The sequence below is a fragment of the Puntigrus tetrazona genome, chromosome 11 (assembly GCF_018831695.1).
Source record: "Puntigrus tetrazona isolate hp1 chromosome 11, ASM1883169v1, whole genome shotgun sequence".
In the NCBI taxonomy this organism is placed as follows: Eukaryota; Metazoa; Chordata; class Actinopteri; order Cypriniformes; family Cyprinidae; genus Puntigrus; species Puntigrus tetrazona.
The window spans coordinates 19,639,845-19,665,261 of NC_056709.1; the positions used below are offsets into that span (position 1 = coordinate 19,639,845).

At 40.2% G+C, this 25,417-nt stretch overlaps 1 protein-coding gene across 1 annotated transcript in view; it reads left to right on the forward strand.

Moving 5' to 3' along the window:
- Positions 1-25,417, forward strand: part of foxp4 (forkhead box P4) — a 119,678-nt gene that overhangs the window by 61,258 nt on the left and 33,003 nt on the right. Inside the window, exons 4-6 of the mRNA XM_043252382.1 lie at positions 10,908-11,030; positions 17,060-17,146; positions 23,028-23,181. Coding sequence (XP_043108317.1) covers positions 10,908-11,030; positions 17,060-17,146; positions 23,028-23,181 — 364 coding nt within the window. The remainder of the gene's footprint in view (positions 1-10,907; positions 11,031-17,059; positions 17,147-23,027; positions 23,182-25,417) is intronic.

Sequence of the window (25,417 nt, forward strand, 5' to 3'; positions counted from 1 at the left end):
GAAATGATGAACTCTGTAGTCTGATCCACTGACCTCTGTCGACCCATGAACCTCAGCAGAGCTGCAGGTGAGGATTTTTGTTTTGGCTTCTAGGGAGAAGTGTTTCCCATCTCAGCACAAGACCACCCTGAATACTGATAACGGTGAGCCCTGAGATCCCGCTTTGTAGTGTCACTTCCTCATCCACTGCTCCAGGGCATCAACCCTCAACCCGACCCTTCCCTGCCACATTCTGAGTACATTCTGAGCTCCGTTGTAGAGTTTAAGGCACTGCAAACCAGCTCTTGTTTGTCTCGCTGCGGAGTGTTTCCATTACTCTTGACTCTGAAACAAGAAAAATGTCTGGTTGTATAGATTTACGAGTCATGTTGGAGTACTGACTTGTTTTTTTGTTGTTTTTTTTTTTGTAGTGACAAGTCATACCACTTATGCTTTTGCGAAAAGGCCTTCAGCTGTTCAACAGCTAGCCATCAAGTGACTCTTGCTGTTATATCTCCTGGTCTTATTTCAAATGTTTTTTTACAATTTCTAAAAGGCTTTAGGTTCAGTAGGGTGTTTAAAGCTGTTGTCCAATAGCAGGGAAAGCAGGGCATGGAAGTCTTTTAAACTAGTCAATGAACTTAGCCTGACAGAAAATGGCTGCCAGTTGGGTTAACTCCTTGCAAGGTCTTTCTAAAGATGTGAATGTGGTATGATGAACAAAGAAATCTTTTGGTGCCTGATAATTAGATTTTTCCTCTTCATGACTGACAAAGAAGGCAGAAGTTACATTAGAGGTTTTTCTGAATCTTCCAGAACCTTGGCTGTGACCAACAGGTTCTTCCCTAAAATGAATTATTTGGCTTTCTCTCATTCTAGCATAATATTCTTTTTTGTTTTGGAACTGACAGGGCTGAAAAATCATTGATTATAGGTATATCTATATCTACATCTCTGTCTATCTGTCTGTCTATCTGCCTGTGTATGTAGATAACACAAATTAAAATATAATAAATTAATATAATTGTTTTCTATTTTAATACATTACAATACATAGTAAAGTGTAATTTGTTCCTGTGATGAGAAGGCACTCAAGAAACATTTCCTATGGTGAATCTTTTGTGCTATGTAATATTTTAGTGGAAATAGTGCAGGGTTTTTTTTCCTGATTTTTTTTTTTTAAATTTATTAATTAATTTATTTTTTAATAGAAAGTTCAAAAGAACAAGATTAATTTGAAATCTTTTGCAGCATTTTGTAAATGTCTTTACTGTCATACCCTGATTACATGCCCCAATCTTTTGGTTATATTAATTCAGTTTGTTTATTTATTCATTTATTTTATTTTTAATTAGCAGCATAATAAAATCCACACTTTTTAAAGGCCCCATTACACTCTGGTAGTATTTTTATCTTTGTGTTTAAGGTGATGAAAAGGGCATAGAATTTATCATCATGGCTATATAGACCCATTTTACATACACACACGTGGCTCCAGTCCCATCTCTGTTGGTAATTGAAAAGAAAAAGTGTCCTCTTTTCATGTATTATTGAGGACCTCGTTTAATTAAAAAAAAAATGAAAAGACTCATTAGAGACATGCTAATTAGTTTCCTTCTCTTGAGCGTTGATAGAGAGGCTGCGTTGCCAGGGTAGCACTGGGTGAAGGGAGCACCGCATCCGAGATGATCCGATGGAGAGATGAGTGATTCCAGCTGGAACCTCCACCTCTCCACCTTTTACAGCATGAACTTTAAAGTGCCCTTCGACCCTCATGAAAATTTGCCTCTCGTGTTTGTTCTTCTTCGTGGTAAAAACACAATGCAGCACTTATCATGCAAATAGCCACTTAAAAGCAGGTTTTGATAAGAATACTTTGGCGTTTTTTGGAAACCGACACGTATATAGACATCTCAAATCAATGGGGAATGAGACCATGCGTACTGGATGGAGCCCTTTTTCTTGAACTTTTGTTTTTGAAAACTCTCTGTTTTGTCCATTAAGTGGAAATGCTTAGTTGGCACTTTTCCCCTCTTTTCAAAGAGGCTGTTTTGAAGAGAGAGAGGGTTAGAGAGGGTGACCCAGAATGCGAGAGGCCTGACAGATTGAAGACGGCGAGAGAGAGAGCGAGAGGAGAAACACCCAGGGCCGCGGTGGCCGTTTCAGAGTTTGGGTTTGAGCAGTGGAGTGTAAAAGTCCATTTTTTGATCTGAAACATGAGTGAAAAGTGTAATGAACGCGGTCGATAATGGGCTTTTATATTTCCGCACCCCAGTCATCTCTTCTGTTGTGTTCCACTGGAAATTTGTTGTCATTTTTATTCTGGGGCAGTGAGGCGTTAGATAGAGCCACAGATGTGTGTGTGCGAGGGACGTCCGCAAGAAAGCGAGGCACTAATGGAAGAGGGATGTGGAAGACGGAGTGGTGGGGGGATTTTCCACTTGAACTTGCCCGACTCGGGGCACTCGCGCAACGGCGGATTTTCATTTGTCCGAATGCTGTCCGAACGCTGTCAGAGAAAGCGGTCCCCAGATGCCAGCTCTGAACTGGGTGAAAATAAGCGAGTGACAGCCCTGAATTCTCTGCTTCTCTGGAGTCGCTCAGCCCTGCAGCCCCCGGTGGCTGGCTTTTATTACACACCACGCGCATAGCGACAAGCCATCGCAAACAAAACCACCCGCACCGCCTCCATGTACTGTATAAGAAGTGCGATATGATAAATACCTGTGGGAGGTAATGGGGCTAACTTGGGGGATGGGGGCGGCGATGGGGGGTTTTAGACAAATTAGCTTATGAAAAGGTGGCTGTGTGCTCCAGGACCCCTCTATATAGCCTGGAAGACATCATCACAGAGCCACCTGGTAACAGCGCCTGCAGCCTTTCAGCGGGCCTGTTATTAAAATGACAGGCCTCTTTAGCGTCGCGTCCCGTTCAATAGTGACCCTTCACTCTCCACATGCAGGCTAATATCTTCCAGGCTTTTTGAAGGTGGCGGTGGGACTGTTTAAATGCTCTCCCACCCGCCCCCTTATGCTAACCCCACCTAGCTTCCCTTATCGCTTCCACCTGAGAAATGTGACCTCTTGGCCCCTCCTGTCAGGATTAAGAGAAGAGAATTATTCTGGAGGAACAGTGGAGGCATTTTGTTCCTCCGTTCATGTGTTGATAAACACATTCTGCTTTAGCTTGATGGGTGAAGGGTAAATATATTAAAGATAAGTTAGCATGTAGCAGTTTAGCATCGTTGCAAAGTGTAGCGATATGGTAGAGATGAAAGGTGATCATAAAGGTTAAAAAGACAGAGGTAACAGTTTACATGTGTAACTGCATACAGCCACGTTCTCAAACACTGCTACCAGTTTGTTTTATATATGTATATATGTAAGTATATATGCGTGTATATATATGTGTATGTGTATAATTTTTTTATTATTATAATAATAAAAAATACTAACAACTGTAAGCATATAATATCTAAATATATAATTGTATACAAAATGTGTTGTTTCTACAGAAATCATCGCATTTCAGATTTTTTTTTAGCCTTTTTCTCGTGGTACAATCTTAGTAACTCCCTCCCAATATCTGGTATTCCCCGTCCCTTCCATTTTTGTTTGTGTACACCATTCCCCCACCCCTTCTCTTCCTGTTTGCCCCCTGTCTCGGACCCCTCTGAGCCTCCACAACCCCAGCCTTAACCTCCATCCTCCCTCCCCGGAGTCTCCCTCTCGCCTCTCGGCCCAGCGCTTGGTATTGGTTTGTGAGGCGATTAATGGCGCTGTAGTGTAAATGAGATGTGACGGCTTGTTTACCGGCTTGAGCCCTTGGGCTGTAGACTCACGAGCGCACCCGTGAATAAACTGATCATAATGGCCATCAGCACAGACTGCAGGTACCCTAGTGCAGTAGGAGAGAGAATTAGAGAGTGTGGGTTGCGGTTAGGCAGTCTACCAGTCTTCCATCGCTGAGGTGAGTAATTCTTTTTGACGGGGGTAAACAGCGCTAGAATGTTGTCCCGCATGTGCATGGATGCCCGCGTGTGATGTCTCCTCTAGTCGTCTCCTTGTCATTTTTTTTCAATTATCCCTCCCACTCCAAGGTCCCCGCGGTCTGCCGGTGAGCTTGAAGATGGATTGTTGAGATTGACTGACTGTGGTGTTTATATATTCATTATAACTTTATAAGCCTCCATCTTTCTCCATTACACATGTGCTCACGCACACTAAATGTTTATATTTGTCATGTTTTATAGCGCCACCTATTGTCAGATCCCCAGCTTTTGCAGAATCATGCATTTTGTGGCTCATGATTTATGAGTATCACATAGTTGTATTAGATATTTAGATATTTATTCTGATTTCCTTTTGTGTGTGTGTGTGTGTGTGTGTGTAAAAGTCTCTTTGTCCAGCATACATTCTAAATAAATCTTTAAAAACACTAATAATTAAGAGATCCTCAAATATCTCAAAATGAATATATCTTTTATACTGTGCATTATAATGTTGTGATGCCTAAATTCACTAGTAGAACTTTGTTTTTGTTTATTTTTTTTTAATTGGGCATAACACTTATTTAAATGTTGGTTTATTCCATTTGATACAATTTGAATATTGACGCATCTTATAATTTTGTGGAGCATTTAACAAGTCTAGGATGTCCAAGATGCTCTTTCTCATGCCATTGCATTTTTAGGAACCGTCCTGTGCCTTTGTGCGCTTCACTAAGACTTTACAAGTTAATCATCCTCGCATTTCTCACTCACCACAGAGGGCCAGTTGTTTCACTTAGTTGTTATATGACTTCTCATCTTAGCTTTGTAGAAGAACTAAACTCTTCCTGCGTGTTAACCAGGGTTTTAGATTTGGTGCACTCTTTACATAGTCATAGTGATTCTTTGGCCACCTTTCCACGCGAGCGTTGCTCTGTCGTAATTCATACTCCCAAGTCTGAGCCGAGTTCCCTTGCAGTCTTTAAAGTGCTAGACCTTTGTGCTCTTCTCTAAATTCTTCAACTTTAAGGGCCGTTTATCAGATTTTCCCCCTTTATATGGACGAGTATATTATTCCTCTCCAGCTATAAAAAGCCTTTCAAGAACTCAGCCAGTCCCAATTACGGCTTTATGGAGCTGATTTGCCACGTCTGTCCAAAGTTTAGTAACATGTTTTTATATGCTTTCACTTGAGGCTCTTTCACCCACTTTTTTGCTGCTCCTTTCTGTGTGTGCGCGTCTGTATGCACCGTGGCACTACATGTGATAATTACCCTGTAATATGGAATGGCAAAGAATCCTCTAGAGAATGGATATGCATTCATCATCATCCATTTATTTAAATACCATAATTTAGTGTACGGCTCATTACTGGGAGGTTGACCTTTCCCAAAATGAAGATCTCCTCTATACCTTTGTACTTGCTGCCTTTTTTAAACATCCTGAAAATGCTAATAGGGATAAATAAAAAAAAGGTGATGAAGCAAAAGGATGTAGCCCATCTATCTATCTATCTATCTATCTATCTATCTATCTATCTATCTATCTATCTATCTATCTATCTATCTATCTATCTATCTATCTATCTATCTATCTATCTATCTATCTATCTGTCTATCTATCTATCTATCTATCTATCTATCTATCTATCTATCTATCTATCTATCTATCTATCTATCTATCTGTCTATCTATCTATCTTTCTGTCTATCTATATATCTGTCTAATTACATACGCCATTTTATGTGAATATTTATTAATATATATTTTGTCATTTTCCAATTCTAATGTTTTTTTACTACTTCATTTTAAATCAGAGAGGCTATTAAAACATTTCTGTTTTAATGCTCTCATGCTCGTAAGATGTGAAGAAATGGTGAGAAAGAGGAAACTTAATGGGCAAATAAAAAGTGCATTTAAATTATTGCTATGTTTATGATGTTGTCTAATTAAATATTGACAGATGAATCATTACTAATGTCATCAATATTCAATATATCTCCCTCCCATTCATAATGCCAATCTTAAGCATTTTTTTCAAAAAGTTATTTGTTTATTCTAAGTGCAACGTGCATTATTTACCTCGCAAGATGTGCCACAACTCACAAATCTATTTTTAAAAGACAAATAATTTGAGTGGCCACTTCATTAGAGCAGAAACGGTTACAACTTATCGTGGAATACATTGAGACGTTCCATATATCCACGCTAATGGAATCAGATTGAATCCAGGAGCACAGGTGAAACAGCTCGGGGAGAAAAAAAATGCTTTTAAGTGCGGATGGTTTTAGTTTAATGAAAGTGAGTCATTTGGCAGACTGACAGTATATTGTGCTGAGGAGGATTTGGTATTGAAACACTCTCACTTGTTCCGGTTCAGACCCCGCATAAACCACACAATGTCGGGCTCTGGCCGTGGGTCTGTCTGTAAGGTCACGAGAGATTCACATCATCGTCCTTGTGTCTGTGTTTTAAAGAGTGAAGGCTGGTTGATAAGACTGATTGTAATTTATCAAGCACAGAAAAAAAGGAAAAGTCAGATTAAGGCTCATTGGAATGCATTCTCTGTCCTTACTACTTCCTTTATGACCCTCTGGGACGCATCGCTCTTCTTGCTGCTCAGCTTCCCTCTTCTCTCTCTCTCTCTCTCTCTCTCTCTCTCTCCCTCATTTCCCATCTCTTCTCTTTGTTAATCAGTTAAACTCGCTCTTCAAATAGCCCCTCTAATTACTGCTCCGCTCCCTGCGAACGGCCATCTCCCCCGCTGCTCTCTCTCTCTCTCTGTATTGAAGCTGACCCCTGTCAGTAGTGGGTAGCTCTACGTGGTGCATGCGGACAGCGCTGGTGAATCTTAATGGTGGTGTGAGGCACCAGAGGTGCCACTGAAGCTGGCTTATTAGCAGACAGTCTCAGAAGCTTGTGGAGATGGTTTTAGGGGGTGGTCATCAAATGCACACTATATATTATGCACTCTCTCAAAGATAGTTGTGTTCAGACGCCTTGCCACTTACAACTCAAAGCTGCGGGTGAGTGTGAAAAGAGGCTTTGCTTGTATAGATGGGCTCCATTTACCGTATTGTATGTTACCCTCTACCTGAGCAACCCTCAGCAGATGACCCTTGACATGCGTGCAACTGATTGGTGGAGGCTTGAAGGTTCGGCTGCCATATAATAGCATAAGCCCTGTTATTATATTCTTTTATTGCAAAACAAGCTGTCTGTTAGCCTTTCTGTTTATATCAGTGTCAATTTCTCAACTGGAATAGGACTCTTTAAGGATGCAATCTCCATGCCAGTTTTGCTAATCTTTGCCTTTTTTGAACCAGTTACCTGAACTATAAATGCAAAACTGTGTGTGTGCATTGCTTGCAGATTAATTTCTTGCTACTGTACATTATTGGTATATGTGAATATTACGATATATATAAAAAATAGAATAATACAAATAATGTGTATAAAATAAGTATACACATTACACATTATGTAAACAAACTTTTATTTTGGATGAGATTTGTTTGACAGTTCTATGTATTTTAAATATTTTATTATAAATATATAGATATGTTTAAGTCATTTTTGAAATATTTAGTATGAAATATAATGTCTTTTCATCTAAACTACATTCATTTAGTTCTTGAATAATGCATCTACGTAATCTTAAAGCCACTCCAATAATAGGCCAAGCCCTCTTCCAATGGTCAGAACATGATCTCTAGCCCTTTATTGGCAACACATCGCAACAAATCTCTCTTGTTATTCACTCTCATCACATGCAGACAGAATGCTTTTTGTCTCTGTTTTTCAAATATAGTAAATGAGTGTTCAGTCCTGATAATTCACAGCAAGGTGCTTGCTGCTCTGCTTCTACTCATCGAGCAAAATATCTCCCCTGCCTTTCTTTCCCGTTGCATGTTAATTTAAAGAGAGAAAGCAAAAAAAAAAAAAAAAATTGAAGGAAAAAATTAAATGCATTTAATAAATGCCTGACTTCAAATGGTTGGGGTTTCGGGCTCCTCTATTACTGGGTCTATTCAGCGGCAAATGAACGGGGGGAATCATTTATGGGCGAGAGACAAAGCCGAATGAAAATATAATTCCGCATTGTGCTGCGCTTTTGTTAGCGGCCGTCAAGTCCCTAATGGCGCGCTTTTGTTTTCCTGCACTGCTCTGAAACCGTAGTGTCGAATTGCACGCTCCGCTCACGGTGTGTAATGGCCCGCCTTTGTGATATTAGATTATAGGGGCAATTAATGGCGTCAAACCTTAACAACTCAGCATTCAGGCGGCTCGTCAATCCCACTGTCGCGCCGCAATAGAAGGTGTTATAACTCTGGTAATTATTACGCCTGCAACTTGAAAATGTCAATGAACGTGTGTATAAAATAGAATGTATGGGTTGTCACCGCGGGAGAATGGGATGCAGAGGAGCAATTAATTACAGGTTTTCATTTCGCTCTTTCCCAGTGACAAGCAACCGCGCGTGGCAAATTGGCGTGACGCCAAGCGCCCGCCACGCGAGCCCCCTCTTTTGCCCTATCTCACGTTTTGTCTCCCCCGTTGCGCACACAAACACACACAGACACACACACGGCACATCTCGCCCTCCCCGGTTGGCCGGCCTTCAGCAGTCTCTTGCCTCGGATGGCGCCCTCCCTTTGTTTTGGACGCCTCTTCCTCCCTAGATGCACAAACTCACTTTCAAACTGTAATTGTTGGGCCCTTGATGTTTTAACCCTTGGTGTAAGTCATCAAAGGCTTGTACCTGACTTTTGGCAGAGGGCCGAAATGCTCGCCCTCGATGGCATCAGATGCATGATCTCATCGGCTGAAATGTGTCGGTGCTTGTTAGCTTTAGCTGTAAGCGCTAGTCTAACATAGCCTCACCTGCGTCACGCCTATAATTAATCAAGGTGAGTGGCACGCCAGCCCATAAAATGCGTCTGTCTTGTGGCGCATAAGTCATAGAGGCTAAAAGAGTGCATAATTTTGCCTCTTTGTCTCTGTCATGGATTCTGGGAAGAGTTCCCCCCTCTTCATAGTGAAGGATACGGATGGCTCGTTTGATTGTGATAGGGACGTTTACAATAAAGTATCGGACAGTCACCGATAACCGCTCACGAGCGGCAGCTTTCATCCCTCTTTCCGGCGGGAAAAAGAGCCAGTGTTCGTATTTACCGCCAATCTTGTTTACAAAGTCAAATCAGCCCTTTACAGATTTAATTTGCGTCTGACAGCTCTCTCTCTTCGTCTTTCCTCTCCTTATCTCGCCCCCCTTCCTCCGCCCCTCCCCACGAGCCCTCGAGCTCCGAATAGATAAACTGCTGAAAATATGAGCGCTCAGGCGCTACATGAAAACAAATGAATGCAAATATCAGATCGGACTGGCAGTGGACTGGGAAGCCGTCACGGCGATGCCTGTCTTTTTGATTCCCTTTGAGTGGAAAATGTAGATAAATGTACGTATTATGCGGGATTGTAGTTTGCGCTCGTATGTCAGCTTCAAGCCAGCCGTTGCCTGTAAATAGCTTTATTTTTATTGAGCAGTTGCAGGGAGATGATCAGTTCTGGCCCTTGAGCAGTAAATAGGAAAATAAATGGAACGCCACAGAGCGGCTGTGTGTGCGTGTGTGTCTCAGTGGAAGATCGCTAGTTGCATTCGAGGAAGCAGCCGCAAATTGTACTGGTGGAAATTTGCTGGCCCGTTAAAAAGCTGCCCATAAGTTCACAGAGTGGCCGGTCCTACTGCATTAAAGGATATAATGGTACTAGTGGCCTGCCTTCTGGCTTTTTCAAACCATCTCTCTCTTAGAGACACGAACAGTAACAACAACCATGACCAATATTACTGAGTTTCTGGACAGCTGATGTACTGCCACTAGCCATACTGGGTCAGCATTGCATCTGTTGATCATGTTTGGATGTGTTTTATGCCTTTGACTTGTGTGAATGTACTTAAACAGTTGGGTTTTTTTTGCTTTTTATTTTTCAGTAAAGCCATTTGTGTAAATACATTAACTTCTGAATTGAAAAAAAAAAAATTACGTATAGACTGTTTTCATTTATCTTAATGTGCTTCCACTGAAAACATCATGGTAAGTGGAAAATATAAATATTAATATGAAATGTTTTGCTCAAAATTAATATGGGGTTTTCTGCAGTGGAGCCATTGAAAATGTCGGTAGGGCAAGTGTACTAATGGCCCTGACTGGGCTTGCAGAGGAAAAAAAAATATTATTGAACCTGGCTCTCTTTCCATTTCTCTCCTTTTCTGCATATTTGTCATAAGATAAGAATCACGCCTTCCATCTTTACGCCTCGTTCTTGTCTAGCAAATTGCGCTCTCAATTCCAGACTGTTGCAAGTTGTTTCCTGCCGATAGCTATCTTATCAGACTGTTTGTTATTTTTGCCAAAGATGTGATTCTCTAGATAACGAATCATAATATTATGTTTATTGAAGTACTTTCAGGCTGATAAAGACTACATACTCAAGGGAAGATTTGATCAACACGCTTTCTCGCTCTCTTTTGGAAAAACTGCCAGGGTTTTACAATGCAAGCAGTGTGGAGCTCTATTGTGTCAACAGAGCTGATGTTATGTGTACTCTCTTTGGCATGACAGGATAAAGAGTTAATTAAAGTGAAGTACAAAATTCCTTTATGATGCTAGAGAAACAGAAATGGCTTTGTATCATGTTCAAATGAGGGATACATGCTTATCGCTCACCATTTAGCACAGTGATCTTGTTTTTGGGCCCAGATCGTGCATCTTAACGGTTGATAAGCTTGTTTATTTTATCATATGAATGTTAATAATTTGCATTTAGCATTGTTTTGCTGAACAGACCCATTAGTTGAGTACAGACCCATTGTAACAGATTGTTATATTCAAACACGCACAACCGTACATGTGGTCACTTATTGGTTTGTCTGCTTTTATTAGGTGCCTGTATCCATGGCAATGATGACCCCACAGATGATAACTCCTCAGCAGATGCAGCAGATCCTCTCTCCACCTCAGCTCCAAGCTTTACTCCAACAGCAACAAGCCCTTATGCTGCAACAGGTAACACATATACAGACACACACGGGCGCCTCGCAAGTCACCGCACACAGAACCTAAAACAATATTTGTGAATGTCTGAGCTGCTCAGACATGACATGCCCACACAAACCACACAAAAAGTACATTTTTCCAAGCCAATTGGTACACGTTTTATTGGCTAATCAAAATATTACTGAACGCTATTCACTGCATCATGTACTTTAAAAACCTGTGCTGTGGGTCTGTGTTTTAGACCATATGCCGTAATTTCCCAGCAAAAGTGTGTGTGTGTGTGTGTGTGTGTGTGTGTGTGTGTGTGTGTGTGTGAGAGAGATATGAGAGCTTTTTCATGGAGTTTCGTGATATTGGACATTATTTGGTTTAATGAATGAATTATTAATTAACCATATTTCTTTGCATAATTGTTTAAGCATATTTATTTATTTTTGTAGTACAAAAAACTATGAAAGCCTGTTTCTGCTGGTAATTATCATAGAGTTAAAAATATCTGACTCTCACACCAGCTGAATTTATAATTTACAAATACAGTAAAACAAACTATTCTACAGTATTATTGCAATAAAAAAAAAGAAAAACTTTTCAGTTTAATTTGATTAAAATTCTATATATGAATGTAATGATATCTGATTTTTCACTACCCATAATGTCACACGAGCCTTCAGAAATCATCCTAATTCAGTGATTTGGTAAAGAAAATGCCTTAAACATTTTTTTTTTTAATTTTATCAATGTTAATAAACGAGCCTATTTTTAAGTAAAAAAAAAAAACAAAACAAACACAAACTTTTGCCCCCAAACTTTTGAATTGTAATCTATAATATGAAATTCATGAGAAATATTTGATGAAGAAAATTGTCACATCTACCTTTTTATTCAGAAATTGGCTTCCAAACAAAACTTAACGTTAACTGAAAAATATTAAGTTGGCGCCAAGGGGTGCAAACTAAACAAACAAGAATTGAAAACCTTTTCAAAACTGCATTTACTCAGACATAAAACTCTTTGTTCTTTACTTCCTTAAGAAAACTTCTTCCCTCCTGTCCGGACTGTTCAAGCCATACATGTTTTATAGAAGAATCCTGCCAAATTGACGGAAATCTCCGACTGACGTCCTTCATTTCAACAGCTGTTGCCAGCGTTTTTATAGAGTGCCGTTGGATGGCACAGTAAATGCACATTCACGTGTGATCCCCCTTAATAGGCCCCGAGTGTAGATGTCAGAGTGTGTAATGTAATCGCGTTTTGTGTAACTTTGATTGCATCCTCACAGGCATGCCCGGAATGATATCTTCCCGGCTTTGATGTTACTTGGCTCTGGCGTTTATAAGCGGCATTTACTAGCATACTAGTGTTAGCGACGCCTCCTTTGGCTGGTGTCGCTACACGTCCACTCGCCGGCGGTCAGGGAGCGCTTCTGTTAGAGCGAGGGCAATGTTTCTCACCCAGCTGCTGAGCCAGACTTTTCCATATCTCTTCCCGTCTCTCTCTTTTTGTTTATTAGTTGCGCTGGCTCTGCTATCTCGCTGAGATATCGCCTGGAGGCCAGAGGTGCGGCCCTTGAGCAGACACGAAGAAACAAACAAGCCCATTTCTCTCACGTCTCTCAAATATTTAACATCGTCCCAAAACCCCGCACACCCTCGACCTTTTCACACAACGCCGTTCGGGCAGAAATCAGGTCTTTGAAACCTCCCTGATTGAGAACGTATGATTACTTTTCACGGCTAAAAGACTGAAAAAGGCTTTCTGTTGCATAAATGATCTCGACAGAGAACAGAATTGATTTAGTAGTAGTAAGGAGGAGGAGGTTGCTTTAGGCGAGTATAAATTGCGCCGAGCTGATCTGACAAATTTATCAAGAGTCGCTCGCTCACAGAAATCAAAATTCAGCTGTTTGAGAAAGAAACTTAGCACTTTGTCCCCCTCCTCCCGCTTTATTTCTCTCTCTCTCTCTCTCTCTCTCTCTCTTTTTTTTTATTCTATATTTAACGAGGATATTGAAATTGAAATAGTCACCGTTCATGGGCCGTTTTACATCTCCAGTAAAAGCCAGTGGGTTTAATGGTTCGCAGTGGTGATGAACCACGTGAGAAGTGGCTTTTAATGCTCACTCTTTCGCGCACGGCAAATGGAGCAATCAGAGAGCCTGCCAACACACACGTACAGCAATCCGTCCCTGATCTCATCCCAGCGCGTGTGGGAGAATGAGTGGGCTTTGGCTTTTTCTGCATGTGAATACCCTTACAAATATGATTTTACATACAAAGACCGCAAGCGCAGGAAAACGAGAGCAAGTGCATGTTTATGTATGCGTGTGCACTTATGCATGTGTGAGTTAACCTTTACATCCCTCCAACCCTTAATTACAGCCCAGCTGATATATTTTTCCTTTTTTTTTTTATCCCCTCTCTGTGCTGTTAAGTAAAACCAAGGTCACAATAATGGGAATCTAAGGTGAATGCCTTTCAAGGCGCGCAGTTAACGTGAAAGGGGCCCACTGAATCAAATCATTAAAAAACCCTTAATTATTCTTTAATTATTCCCGCAACTATTCAGCTTCATATTGGCATGAATTAAAGGGGTAATGAGTGGGCGAGAGGCAACGGGGCCAGGCGGGCGGCAGTGAGGCGTGGAGGAGAGTTTAAACCGAGAGACGGGCGACATATTGCCAGCCAAACGCCTTTAGTGTGGTAAATGGAGTCTCGCTTCACACCTTACGGCTCGCTGACTTCCTCTGTTCGGAAGGGCCGTGGCTCAGCGTCGCAGACATCAGATAGCTCACCTTTAATATCCTGTAAAGCGGCACAGCGACAGGTAGCCAAATGGACGCAGTGGTGTGAGATGGCTTTTGTAGAGGGAATGCAGACTTTTAGTGTTGCTTGGGAGAACCGCTCGTCTGGTTAAAACTGCGGGAGATGAGTGAGTTCAAGGCTCGTTTAAGACCAGAGCTGTGTACACTCAGGTCATCTTGAGAAAAGTTTCTGAGAACAGGCAGCCAATCAAATAAAAGCTTTCTGTCTTTTGCACAGTCATTCTGGCATATGAACATTTGGGCTGTTCGTTTTGGTATGAAGTGAAGAGTGAAACCTTGAAACACCACTGAAGTTTGGATAAGGAGAAAATAAAAATCAATGTCATTTTGTTTCATTAAAATTAAAAGAATGCCATGGAAATGTTGCTTCATATGGTCTGTTTTAATCAGTTCTTGCATTTGTGTAAAGAACTCTTTTATTAATGAGTGAATTGTTTATTTGAATCAGTTTAATGAATTTAATGAATATAATGAGCAATGTAAATGATTCATTAATGAATCGGTCTAATTAAAAAACAAACAAAACAAAAACATCACAAATGACAGGAAAGATCACGGGAAAAATAAATGAAAAAACATCATGCATTTACTTGAATGCGCTGTTTAATTTAAAAAAAGATTCTTTTCAGCATTTCCATAAAAGTTGTATGTATTTCATATGACACCAGAGATGCATAATTCAAGTTTTATTCATTTTAGGTTAAACATTTTAGAATATTATGTTTAAAATTTTAAGAAATTTTAAAGTGAATGATTTTTTTTAAGTTTCCTGCATGGTAACATTAATTTATGAAAAAACAAATATTCCAGTTAGCCTTTTTTTATCAATTAGAGATAAAAAAAAAAAAAAAATCTGCATGAATTATAATATAACTATAATAAAAGCTGTGTGCAATGTATATTAAAAGTCCGCTGAATGTGTTTAGTGATGTAAATTGGTACGTAGCCCACTATTAAGTACCTCATTCCTTAAGTAAGCCTGCATTACATCTGTAAACAGTATGTGTGATAAGGAGTTAATGAGGGTATCATTATTCTACTTTTCTCCAGCAGCTGCAGCCAGCTTTCCCCCAGGCTCTCCTCCGCAGCCTCCGTTGTGTCCGAGGGCCTCCGTGCTCTGCTTCTTCGGTCAACATGCACTTCCATGTCAAATAGGTCATCCATGCAAAGCTGAGATTTTAATCTTAATAGGCTTTCCTGGGTAAATTAATAATCTGAAAGTAAAACAAACAGCGGTGGGTCTGCGGTGGCCGCTGCGGTTAGCCAGAGCTACGGTTGGAGATGTGTAATGACAGTATCAGAGCGTGCGAGCCGGTCCTACTTAGGACTTTGTAGAAGAGTAGCTAGTTGAAAGTAGCAGCTAGTTCAAATAGGCCAAAGTAAACATGGTGGCATAACAGGAAGTCTTTCTCGTGTAATATTTTTTTTGTTTTGTTTCAAATTCAGGAAATGAAAGACTGTTATTGTGAGTGTAATATTTAAAATATTTAGAGGTGAAAACTTCACGTGTATATACAGTTTACTCCTTGCTTTAGTGAACATTTTGTAACATTATTTCCAGGTGAGCATCAAAAAACTAGTTAGTTACAGTTAAAGTTGACTGTTATTCTGATCAAAATGAGTGTCTTTTCATATTCACCTCATTATGTGGTGACTAAGATATTTTGGCTGATTTTAGTTATTAAAACCATGGGAAGTAAAAAGTAACGATAATGTTTGTCTTAACAACTCTTCAGAATTAGCTATTGATATTTGTTAATGATTAATACCATCTCTACTCTTCTGCCCTTGCACACCTGTTTCTTGTTTTGGTCTAATAGCCTTCATTGTTCTAAAGAATGAAACGTACCCCTGACCGTACTGTGCACACTTAAAATCAATGACTCTCGCATGCTTCAATCTGTTCCCAAAGATTTTAATCAGAGCAAGGTGTGCCATTGCGAGGAGTTTCACAGTGATAAAGCACATACAGTCTATGTTTACTTGTGTAGAGGAGATAGAAACCCATTCAGCTGAGCTTTGAATCAGTAACCAGTGTGTAAACACCTTTCTTGTGCTTTATTAACTTAACACAAACCCCTCACGCAAGCAAACAGAATGAGAAAAAACACACAAAAGGTGCCTTTCCATTTGACAATGGCATGATTTTGTGTATAATAAACCGTACTGCACATAATTGAAGGAGAGCGCCAGGAGCATCCGTGTAGGAATCAGGCAGGTGTCTGTGTTTCATATCTCTCAGATGCTTAAGGCATAAATTGGCTTTTTGTGCTGATCTCTGGCTGGTTTCTACCACCTGTGTTCTAATCGTGACTGTTATTCGGCAGGTAAAGAAAACTGCTCTGAGATTAGACGCGAAGGGCAAATTTTACCAGCACCTTTTCCCAGACAGGTGTTGTGTGTTTTACTTCAGTCAATCATAAATAAGGAAGCCTGTCTCCATGCTGTCAGGTTTGCCACGCCAATGGAAGGGTGGACAGATGATTTATAGGACACATTCATACGCCACCTGCCAGGTGTTTAAGCTGCCTTTTAGAGGAATGCTGAAAAAAGATGAATATGCCTTATTATGGAGGCACTTTAGCCCTTAAGCAAGAAGCTGATCTTGTTTTATCCTGTTTTCATTTTTTTTTTTTTTTTTTTTTGATGCCTTTAGACATATGCGACTCCTTGCACTCGACTACCTCATCTTGGATGCCCAGTACGATGTGACTCGATTAATAGCACCACATGACAGTTTGGGGCAACTTATTTTGCCATGGTGTCTTTTTATAAAAGACGTTTAAACACCCCTTTATCAGGTTTATGTAGAGTACTAAAGAAAATAGAGTAAAAAGGTAAAATATATGTAACCTTCATACTAGATTCTGCAGTACAGTGGAATCTGGTCACTGTGAAAGTGTATCTTATTACTGTTTTATTGAAGTGCCCTTTTTCACATTGAAAAAATATTATTATATTCTTAAATAATAAAATACATTAACTTTTACCTTTACATTATAGAATAAAATGTTTATGTAATATGCAACACGATCACTTTATAGTATTATTGTTGTCAGGCAATATATCTTGAATTAAGAATATTTTTAAGCATACATTTTGCAATTTGACAGTAAGATTTATTCTTGATTAATATGGTTTTTATTTTATTTTTATCAAGTGCAGCTGTTACATTTCTGTTGCATTAAAACCCGTTTCTCTCTTTCCTCGCGTCTAGCTGCAGGAGTACTACAAGAAGCAACAGGAGCAGTTGCACCTTCAGCTCCTTACCCAGCAACAGCAAGCAGGGAAGCAGGCCAAAGAGGTGAGACACCCTTGCCCTCTCCCTCTGTAGTGCACTTCAATGTACTTCACCCTCATAGCACTTCGACGAGCATCCTCAAGATGGCTGACACATCATTTGTCACACAGCAGAGGCCAGTTCCTCTTGAAACCACAATAACTGTATTCTCATGATTGTGTGACTGATTTTGTGAGGCGCTGAACAGCACAGACCTTATAAAGGCTCTAATCATCGAGCATTACATAAAATCCGCAATAAGAAAATAGACGGATGCCTTCATGTTTTTTTTTCCCTAGTCTCTCAAGTGCTCAATTGCATTTTGTGTATTAAGCAATTCAAAAATGTGGATTAAGACGTTTGGGGAATATGGATTTTCATTTCTCTGCCATTGACCAAAGTCATGCTCCAAACCTTACCAAGGGCTTCTCCGCTAATACTTGTTAAGTATTAATTTACAAGTCGCCGCTTGCTAAGCCTAGTGGAAAATCCCTATTACAACCCACCATGGTAGAGCCGACGAGTTTCTTTAATTGTCAATTAATGCACTGGAGGAGGAGAAGGACCTGATCTGGGTAATGAAGGTGAGGGGGAATCATGTTGGATCACTGAGGATAAGACTGCAGCACAACAAAGGCTAGGGTGTAATCGCTTGCCTGCGCACTGCGGGAGAGGAGATCTGCACTAATCTGGCGGTCAAATGAAATCCAAACTTTTGTGGTTTGTGTGTCAGTGGCATAAGATATATCTGATACAACTTAATCAAGGAGTTTTCATGAGGGCTTAATGAACAGACTGCTTAGCACGGAGATTAGCACATAGCTGCTAACACAGTTACTGACACAGCAACATGCAAGTTACAGTAGCTTGTAAAATGAAACTAGGGGACAGAGTTTTGCGTAAAATGAAAGGAACATTTTTAAACCAGCCTAAAAAAGTTTTCTTTAAGCTGTTTTAGGTTAGTCTCCTAACCTTCACTGTTAGCACAATTACGAGAAAGATCTCAAAACACTGCAAACACTTCCTTTGTATTTTTGTCTTGTTTTCTAGTGTAAATATCTACAAATTATGGAATTAATATGCCTTGACAGATAACATTACTTAAAATATTATGTCTTGTTTTCTGAAAGAACAAAAAATCCAATGGAATTTGCTTGTTTTAAACAAAAACGAACAAAATCTAAATAAAATCCAAGACAAATATCTCAAGTAATTTTACTTGTGAAGTAAATGCATCATGATTCAGTAATTCTATACTATAAAACAAGAGTACAATACCAAGGAAGAAAATATTTTTTTACAGTTAAGCTTGTGACAAACTGGTTTAGCTTAACTAGTGTTAAAATGGTTTCCTGATCAGTCAGATGGGCTTACATATCTGAAAAGACAATCGAAAAAGCAGAGATTAGCACATATTACAGTTGCTAGCAAGATGCAGGGTACAGTAGCCTGTGTAGATAAAAAAAGGGTTGTAGGATTTAGATGAGCCCTGCAGGTTTAAGATGGTCTACATTGTCTTTTAGGTTTAACTAGTCTTCTGGCATTCCATCAGAAAAGTGCATCAAAAAACTAAAACAGACCCCAGCACTAAGTGTGTTTGGAGACTAGCTAGCTACCTTCAACTAGTGTAATGAGAGAACAATCTACCATCCAGTTTAGGCCTATATGAGCAGCAAATAGGCCTAAAATGATCATCTGAGCTGTATAGGATTGAGCGTGTTTCACAGTGTGTTCCTATTTGTGACTAAGAGGATCAGAAAACAAATGAGCTCTTGACTTCATAGCAGGTGAGAGAATCGGGCAAGCTGGGGTGGATGCTATAGGCCATGGAGGACAGGGATTAAGACCCGTTAGATATGCCCCAGACAACATCGTGACTGATATAGCAAATGCGTGGCAAATGCACGAGGTGCCAGAAACACACGTACGTACACAGAATGACACACATGCGCACAGTCTTCAAATGAATCCAGTATCTTGACATTTTCACAGATAGTCAAGGAACGTGACAGAGACCAAGGGAAAAAAAGAAAAGGGAAAAAGATTGAAAAGTGAGAGGGGAGGGGAAAGGTATAAAAAAGCATGACTAACCTTATTCAGGGCCTCAGGAGTTTTTCAGACATTTTCCCTTATTAAATATTGGAGCTAGGGAGATGGTGCGCTCTCCAAGTGGTAGGAGAGCAGGGAAATTAAATTGGGAGGGCAGTGGTCAGCTCCTCTTCCCCGCGGATCAGCTCACGTTTGTTCAGGGCCTCTTTAGTCAGACTAAAATATGGCCCTGTGCCGAGTATGCTAATGAGCTTGGACAACACGTCATAGTCATGTTGTGGAGGCTTAAGGTGTGCGTTAAGAAATCAGTCTGCTGCCCCACTGCACAGTTATATTAGGTTAGAAGTATGCTATAATACCACCTATAGTTCTTTATTACTACTTTGCTTACTCAAATAATAAAAAGCATTTAAATGTAATTTTATTTTACTTATTTTAAAATGTTTTTCCTTATTTTATCATTTTTATTTGATTTTGTTTATTAATAAAAATGTTCACATGCTTATATAATCTAGGTTACATTTTAGATATTAACACACAGTCCTTGTTGTGGAATGTTAACTGTTAAATGGATGCTATCCGCAGTGTCTACGCAAGGGAAAACGTATATACATGCACTATATTAGGCCATGTTGGAGGTTTCATCTTTGTGAGTGTGTGTTTACACGCGTGTTGTCCGCTGTATCTTGGCGTTTCCCTCGGGACGAGTGCACTGACAGCACTGGACTAAAAGTGAAGCAGTCAGGCGTGAGGAGAAGAAAGATAGCAACACAAGTATGTGTGGTGTTTCTCATCCCTCTAGCCTTCTTTTAAAGCCCTTCGTCCTCTGAAACCTCCCTTTTCTTTTTTTTCTGCCATGCTGTCGGTCCACATGGCACGGAAAAGTGCCCCCTGAAGTCTCGAAGCTAACCGCATCTCTGGCCATAATACCACTTCCTCGATTTTGTCGTCAGTAGATTTACTTTTGTCAATATTTTAGGCATTTGTCATTCTTATCATAAAGGAGTCATGGCAAGTGGTCTGTTCATATAATGAAATTGATCGAAATTGGATTCTCAAACTCTCAGGTTTTTGTAAAGCCGTTGAAGATGGAGAGATGACACGTTATGCTCTCCCTCAGTAAAAGACGCTTTAATTGCCGCCCATTTCACTGCCAGTCAGCACAAGCAGGTTGAGAGGTGAGATAGACAGAAAGAAGAAAGGGAGATATGGTGGCCACACACATTTTTGCATCATCAGTCCCGACTTTTGCTCTTTTTCTGTTTTTTATTGTTTCAACCTCTCTCTCTGTCTCTCTCTCTCAGTTTGACGGTTGAGCTGTGGAGTCACCCTGGAGTCAGCCTAATGAAGTAGCGCTGTCAGTCGGGCCTGGCGTGCCCAAACTCTGTTTGATGTGCTCATAAATCAAGCTGACAGGCCTGTTACTCCGCTAGCTTTAGCCACTCAACTGCATCTAATGTAAACAGCGTGCAGACACAATGTGTTAAAGAACTTGAACTGTGTCCCATGGGATCCAAACAGGGAGAGCAAGAGAAAAGAGAGAAGACGGGGATGAAGAGGAGGAGGAAGGGAAGAGAGATAGACATCCTGAATATTGGCGTTACCTCACTTCTTTCGGTTGTGTGTTAACCGAAGGTTCTCTGTTAGCTCTTTTATCGAATCTGTCATTCTCAAAAGTTAGGGAAGAGAACAGCTAGGCCCTCCACAGAAAGATGGGTATGGATTCAAGACAGAAAAAAGTTCAGAAAATTCTCTGATATTTTCCATTATTGTATGCGTGTTCTTTTTTTCATGCCCGTAAGTTTGTTTTTTGTAATGTTGTTACTAAATTTTAAATCAGTATGTGCATAATCATGACAAATCATTGTTTACACCTCAGAGTACTCAAACCCTAGTAATAGTAATATGTATCATAGATGGCTAGTGTGTTGCTGCAATGCTTAATATTCTAAACGGCCAAATAAATTGATTAAATATCTACATTTTGGTGATTCTTGGCAGCTACTGAAACAGTTAAGAGTTGATTCTCTTGTGCAAAGCGCTGTTTGAGTTGTTGCCGTTTTCAGATTGTTAATTTATGAAGATTTTGATTGTTAGGATGCTGCTTTTGAAGACAGTTGCTTATGTAGGGAACAAAGCAGCTCACTAGGTTTTGGAAAGAGCTTGTGTTTTCTTTCTTCTCTGTTGATGTTGACCCATGTGGCCTTTTCCCATGGGATCTTGTGCCCCAGGCGGGGGCCTCAAACACTTCTCTGACAGTGAGATTAAGAAACTACCTTTAATTATTTTTCTTTTTTTATTTTTTCTTCACTCCTTCAACATTTTTCTCTCTCCCCTCCACTTTTTTTCGCACCGTTATCTCAAAGGAGATAAGGCCCATCTCTCATTGAGGGAACATCAAAAAGCGTGTCGCTGGAAACAGTGGTTCGACTCAGGCCAGTTCAGGAAGGAGGACATTTATCACCACGACACCAACTGACCTTATCGGCACATGCCATGTATTCCATAGCACTCACCCTTCTTACCCTTACCCTCACACACACACACACAGCTCGCAAAATCTGTACCTCTCTGCTGTAGAAACAAGTGTGTACTAGTTGCTTGATTGTTTCGAAAAGAAAATGGTTATCATGCACACTTTGGCCAGAAAAACAAGTTTTGTTAAATGTATTAATATTTTTTCAAATGTAATTTATTCCTGTGACGGTAAAGCTCCAGTCCTCAGTGTCACATGATTCAAAACTACAGGCTTTATGTAAACTAGAAATCTTTTGTAAATGTCAGTCACTTTTGACAAATGTGATGCATCTTTTTCAAAAACTAAAAAATCAAACTATAACTAGAAGCGGTAGTGTTGTCCAAGCCCCACCTCCTTAAATTTCATTGGTTGAGTCAGTGTTGCCATGCAGTGGCACTCTAAGCATCATTAATTATACGCATCACCTTTAAGTCTTTGGGGTTTTTTTTCCACCTTGGCCCTTTTTTATGATCCTTCCCGCCTCTGGCTAAAGATCTGACGGGTTTTTCTTACTCATGTCATGTTTTTATACAAGTTTAGGGCTAGTCTTGGAATACAGTGTGCTTATGTCATAGCTGATAAAACGGTTTGCTCATTTTTCATCTTTTTGTTAAACGTCACCAGAAGTCGGCTGGAACAAAAATAAATCTCTTGATAGCTGAATGATGACTATCCATACACATTGAGATCTGTTTATGAAACAGTGAAAAAGGGTTCTGGAGTTATGCTTCTAGAGTTTCACAAAGCACATTTCATGCATAGTGAAAAAATACCAAGCCTTATCGTAAAAAGATAAACATCTGATGTCATATAATCTGGAACTGTTCTTAACATTGTGCACAGATGTTGTTAGTCACTGTTTATTGCCGTGTTAATTGCGCGCCAACCGCATACTAACAGATTGCTACACGCAGGAATGAACGAGCGTGTTTGTGAGCGTGTGTTTGGTGTCGGTTCTAGACCACATGGAACTGTCACTCCCAGATTAATGCGTTATCTCCTAATGCATGAGGCTTCACAATGCACTTCGACACTTTGAACCAAGTCTCTCAGCGTTTTGTTGTCTGCTTGTTTTCTACCACCACAGGAAGTGCTTTGGTGATTGGAGAGGAAAATATCTCTATTCCAGGATATGTCCTATCTAAACATGTCCTGGACGAGGTTGAAGGCTTATAAAAGCCAATGAATGTCTCGTCTTTCCCGCCCTCTCCATCCTGAAGCTCTCCAAGTCTCTTCCTCTCACTTTTCCCGTCCGTTTTTGTTGTTTAACATGCCTCTCTCTCTCTCTCTCTCTCTCTCTCTCTCTCTCTCTCTCTCTCCTCTCTTTCTCGTTCTCAGCAGCAGCAGTTGGGGAATAAACAGCTGGCTTTCCAGCAGCAGCTGATCCAGATGCAACAACTACAGCAGCAACACATTCTGAATCTACAAAGACAGGGCCTGGTGAACCTACAGCCGGGCCAAGGAGCAGTACCCATTCAGAGCCTGCAGCAAGGTACACATATCAAAAATGTATATTTTTGTTCAATCTGATTTTTTCTGAGTTTTTCTTAATATTACCATTTAATCTTACTATTGTAACTTAAATTTTTCTTCCATATTTAGTTATGAATTTAATTTATTCAACGTCATTTTAGTGCTTTTAGTTTCATTTTAGTTCATATATATATATATATATATATATATATAATTTCAGTGACAAAATTGTTTATCAACAATATAATATATGTATATGAATGTGGATTTTTGAGAACTTGTTCTTATTTTGTTAATACTGTAAAACAGTGGGAAGATGTAATTTTTAATTATATAAAAAATATCTGTGTGGTAAAGATGAAAACAAGTAGCTTCTTTAATTTTTTTTTACTTTCCAAATTGCATTTAGAAAACAAGTCAACGGCTAAATAACAACTTAACATGCCAAATTTGCAAAATGTATAATGAGTAATTTAGTAATGTATTTACTGTGAAAATTTGCTTACTGTTAAGGGATTTTGTTGAATTTACATTTTTATTGCAGATCCTGACTCACTTGAAGTAATGTAATCTTTAAAGGTGCAAAACACTTTCTTAGCTCCATTAGCTCATCAATATTGACCACAAACATCTGACTCTTTCTAGCCCCAGGGTGAGGTGCTGCAACCACAGGTCTCTGAACATGGTGGTCTGTCTCTTTCACACTCTCCTCTTGTCGTCAACAGCCAGAAAAACACCACAGAGTGTCTGATTCGCTACTTTAGTGATGCCTATTAAGGGAAAGTGGAGCTCTGGAGGAAATGCAGCGTGCTAAATAAATGCAGCATCTGTGTTCATACCCATAGCCCAGGACCAGATGGCGGTCTCAGGCTGAGGCCAAACCTGTGTCCGCCATCCGCTTATTCTTCCTTAGTCAGCCCCAACCGCACACACGTGCACACACATACACACACATACACACACGATCTCAGATTGCCTTGCTACTATACGCACAACGTTGAATGCTAATAAAGCTGGCTGTAAAATGAATCCCTTATTCGTCTTCCTCCAAAATTTGGCAATGAGCTATCATCTCAATCTATTAGAGCGGGATGGAGCCCCCCGGAGACTAACTACAGCCATGTCCATAGAGCCACATGTGAAGCTTGTTAACTTAATCAGCTCATAAAGAGATAAAAGCAAAGCTTGATTGTTGGTTTTGTGGAAGGCAGTCATTTGGATAATAGGTAAAATATGCCACAAAATTCACCGGGCTTTGTGCTGAAGCAGGGAGGGGGCTTATGTGTGTGTGCACCCATGAGTTTTACAAGCTCCAGACTCACTTATCCTGCAGAAGGAAATGGAGATTTTGGATCATTTTTAAATGTATTTTTCCATTTTTCCTTGTTTTGTCAAAAGGACCCTAGCTGTAATGGATCCTGACTGCAAACTGGCCACTATTCGCCGAAATTAGACACATCAACTTTTACAGGTTCCACAGCGGTCGTAACATTGCGAGAGCCTCAACAGGACAGAACAAACAGGGAACCGACTCCAGTTTCCATGCCGAAATCCCTGCCGCTCTTGCCGATAGGGCCTCCAAAATGATCCCAGTCTTTTATTAGAGTTCTTGACTCTCATTTTCACCCATTGCTCTTGACATCTCTGATTATTTCAGTCTTAAGAAAACATAGACTCGTCATCCGGAATCCTAAGTGGGCCTGCCACACACACACATGCACACGGCTGCTTTTAGAAAGCAGTCTTTTGGGAAAAAAAAGGGAGGGAGAGAGCAAGGAACAAGGCAGAGGAAGGTTCGCAGATTGATGAAAATAATTTTTCGCGACAGCTGTAAACTTTTGGCTTTGGCATCTTTCTGGCATAGACCCTCACCCCCACCCCCATTGCTTATTGCATTGTTTCAAGGGGTCTGAAGAACAATAAACTCTGGGCTCTTGGAATCCCTTCAACAAATCCTGCGACAGAGCAGAATCACGGAATTTCCCCACAATCCCTCTCTGAAAAGAAGTCCTCCATTATGACTGACCAGCCAACCATGCGCATTCTTCTGGCTAGTCATGCTTGGCTGTAGCTGCCACTGAAAAGGATTTGTTCTCTGATCCATGGGTGGCGCCAACCGCTGTTGTTGTTTTCGTGTTTGTTTGGTGTGCCCAGTCATTCCCGCAGAAAGGCTGGAGTTTCGACCCAAGCATTTGACAGACTGCTAGTCGGAATGACTTTTGTTTCTTTGTAAGATGTGCTTACGAGTTACAGTA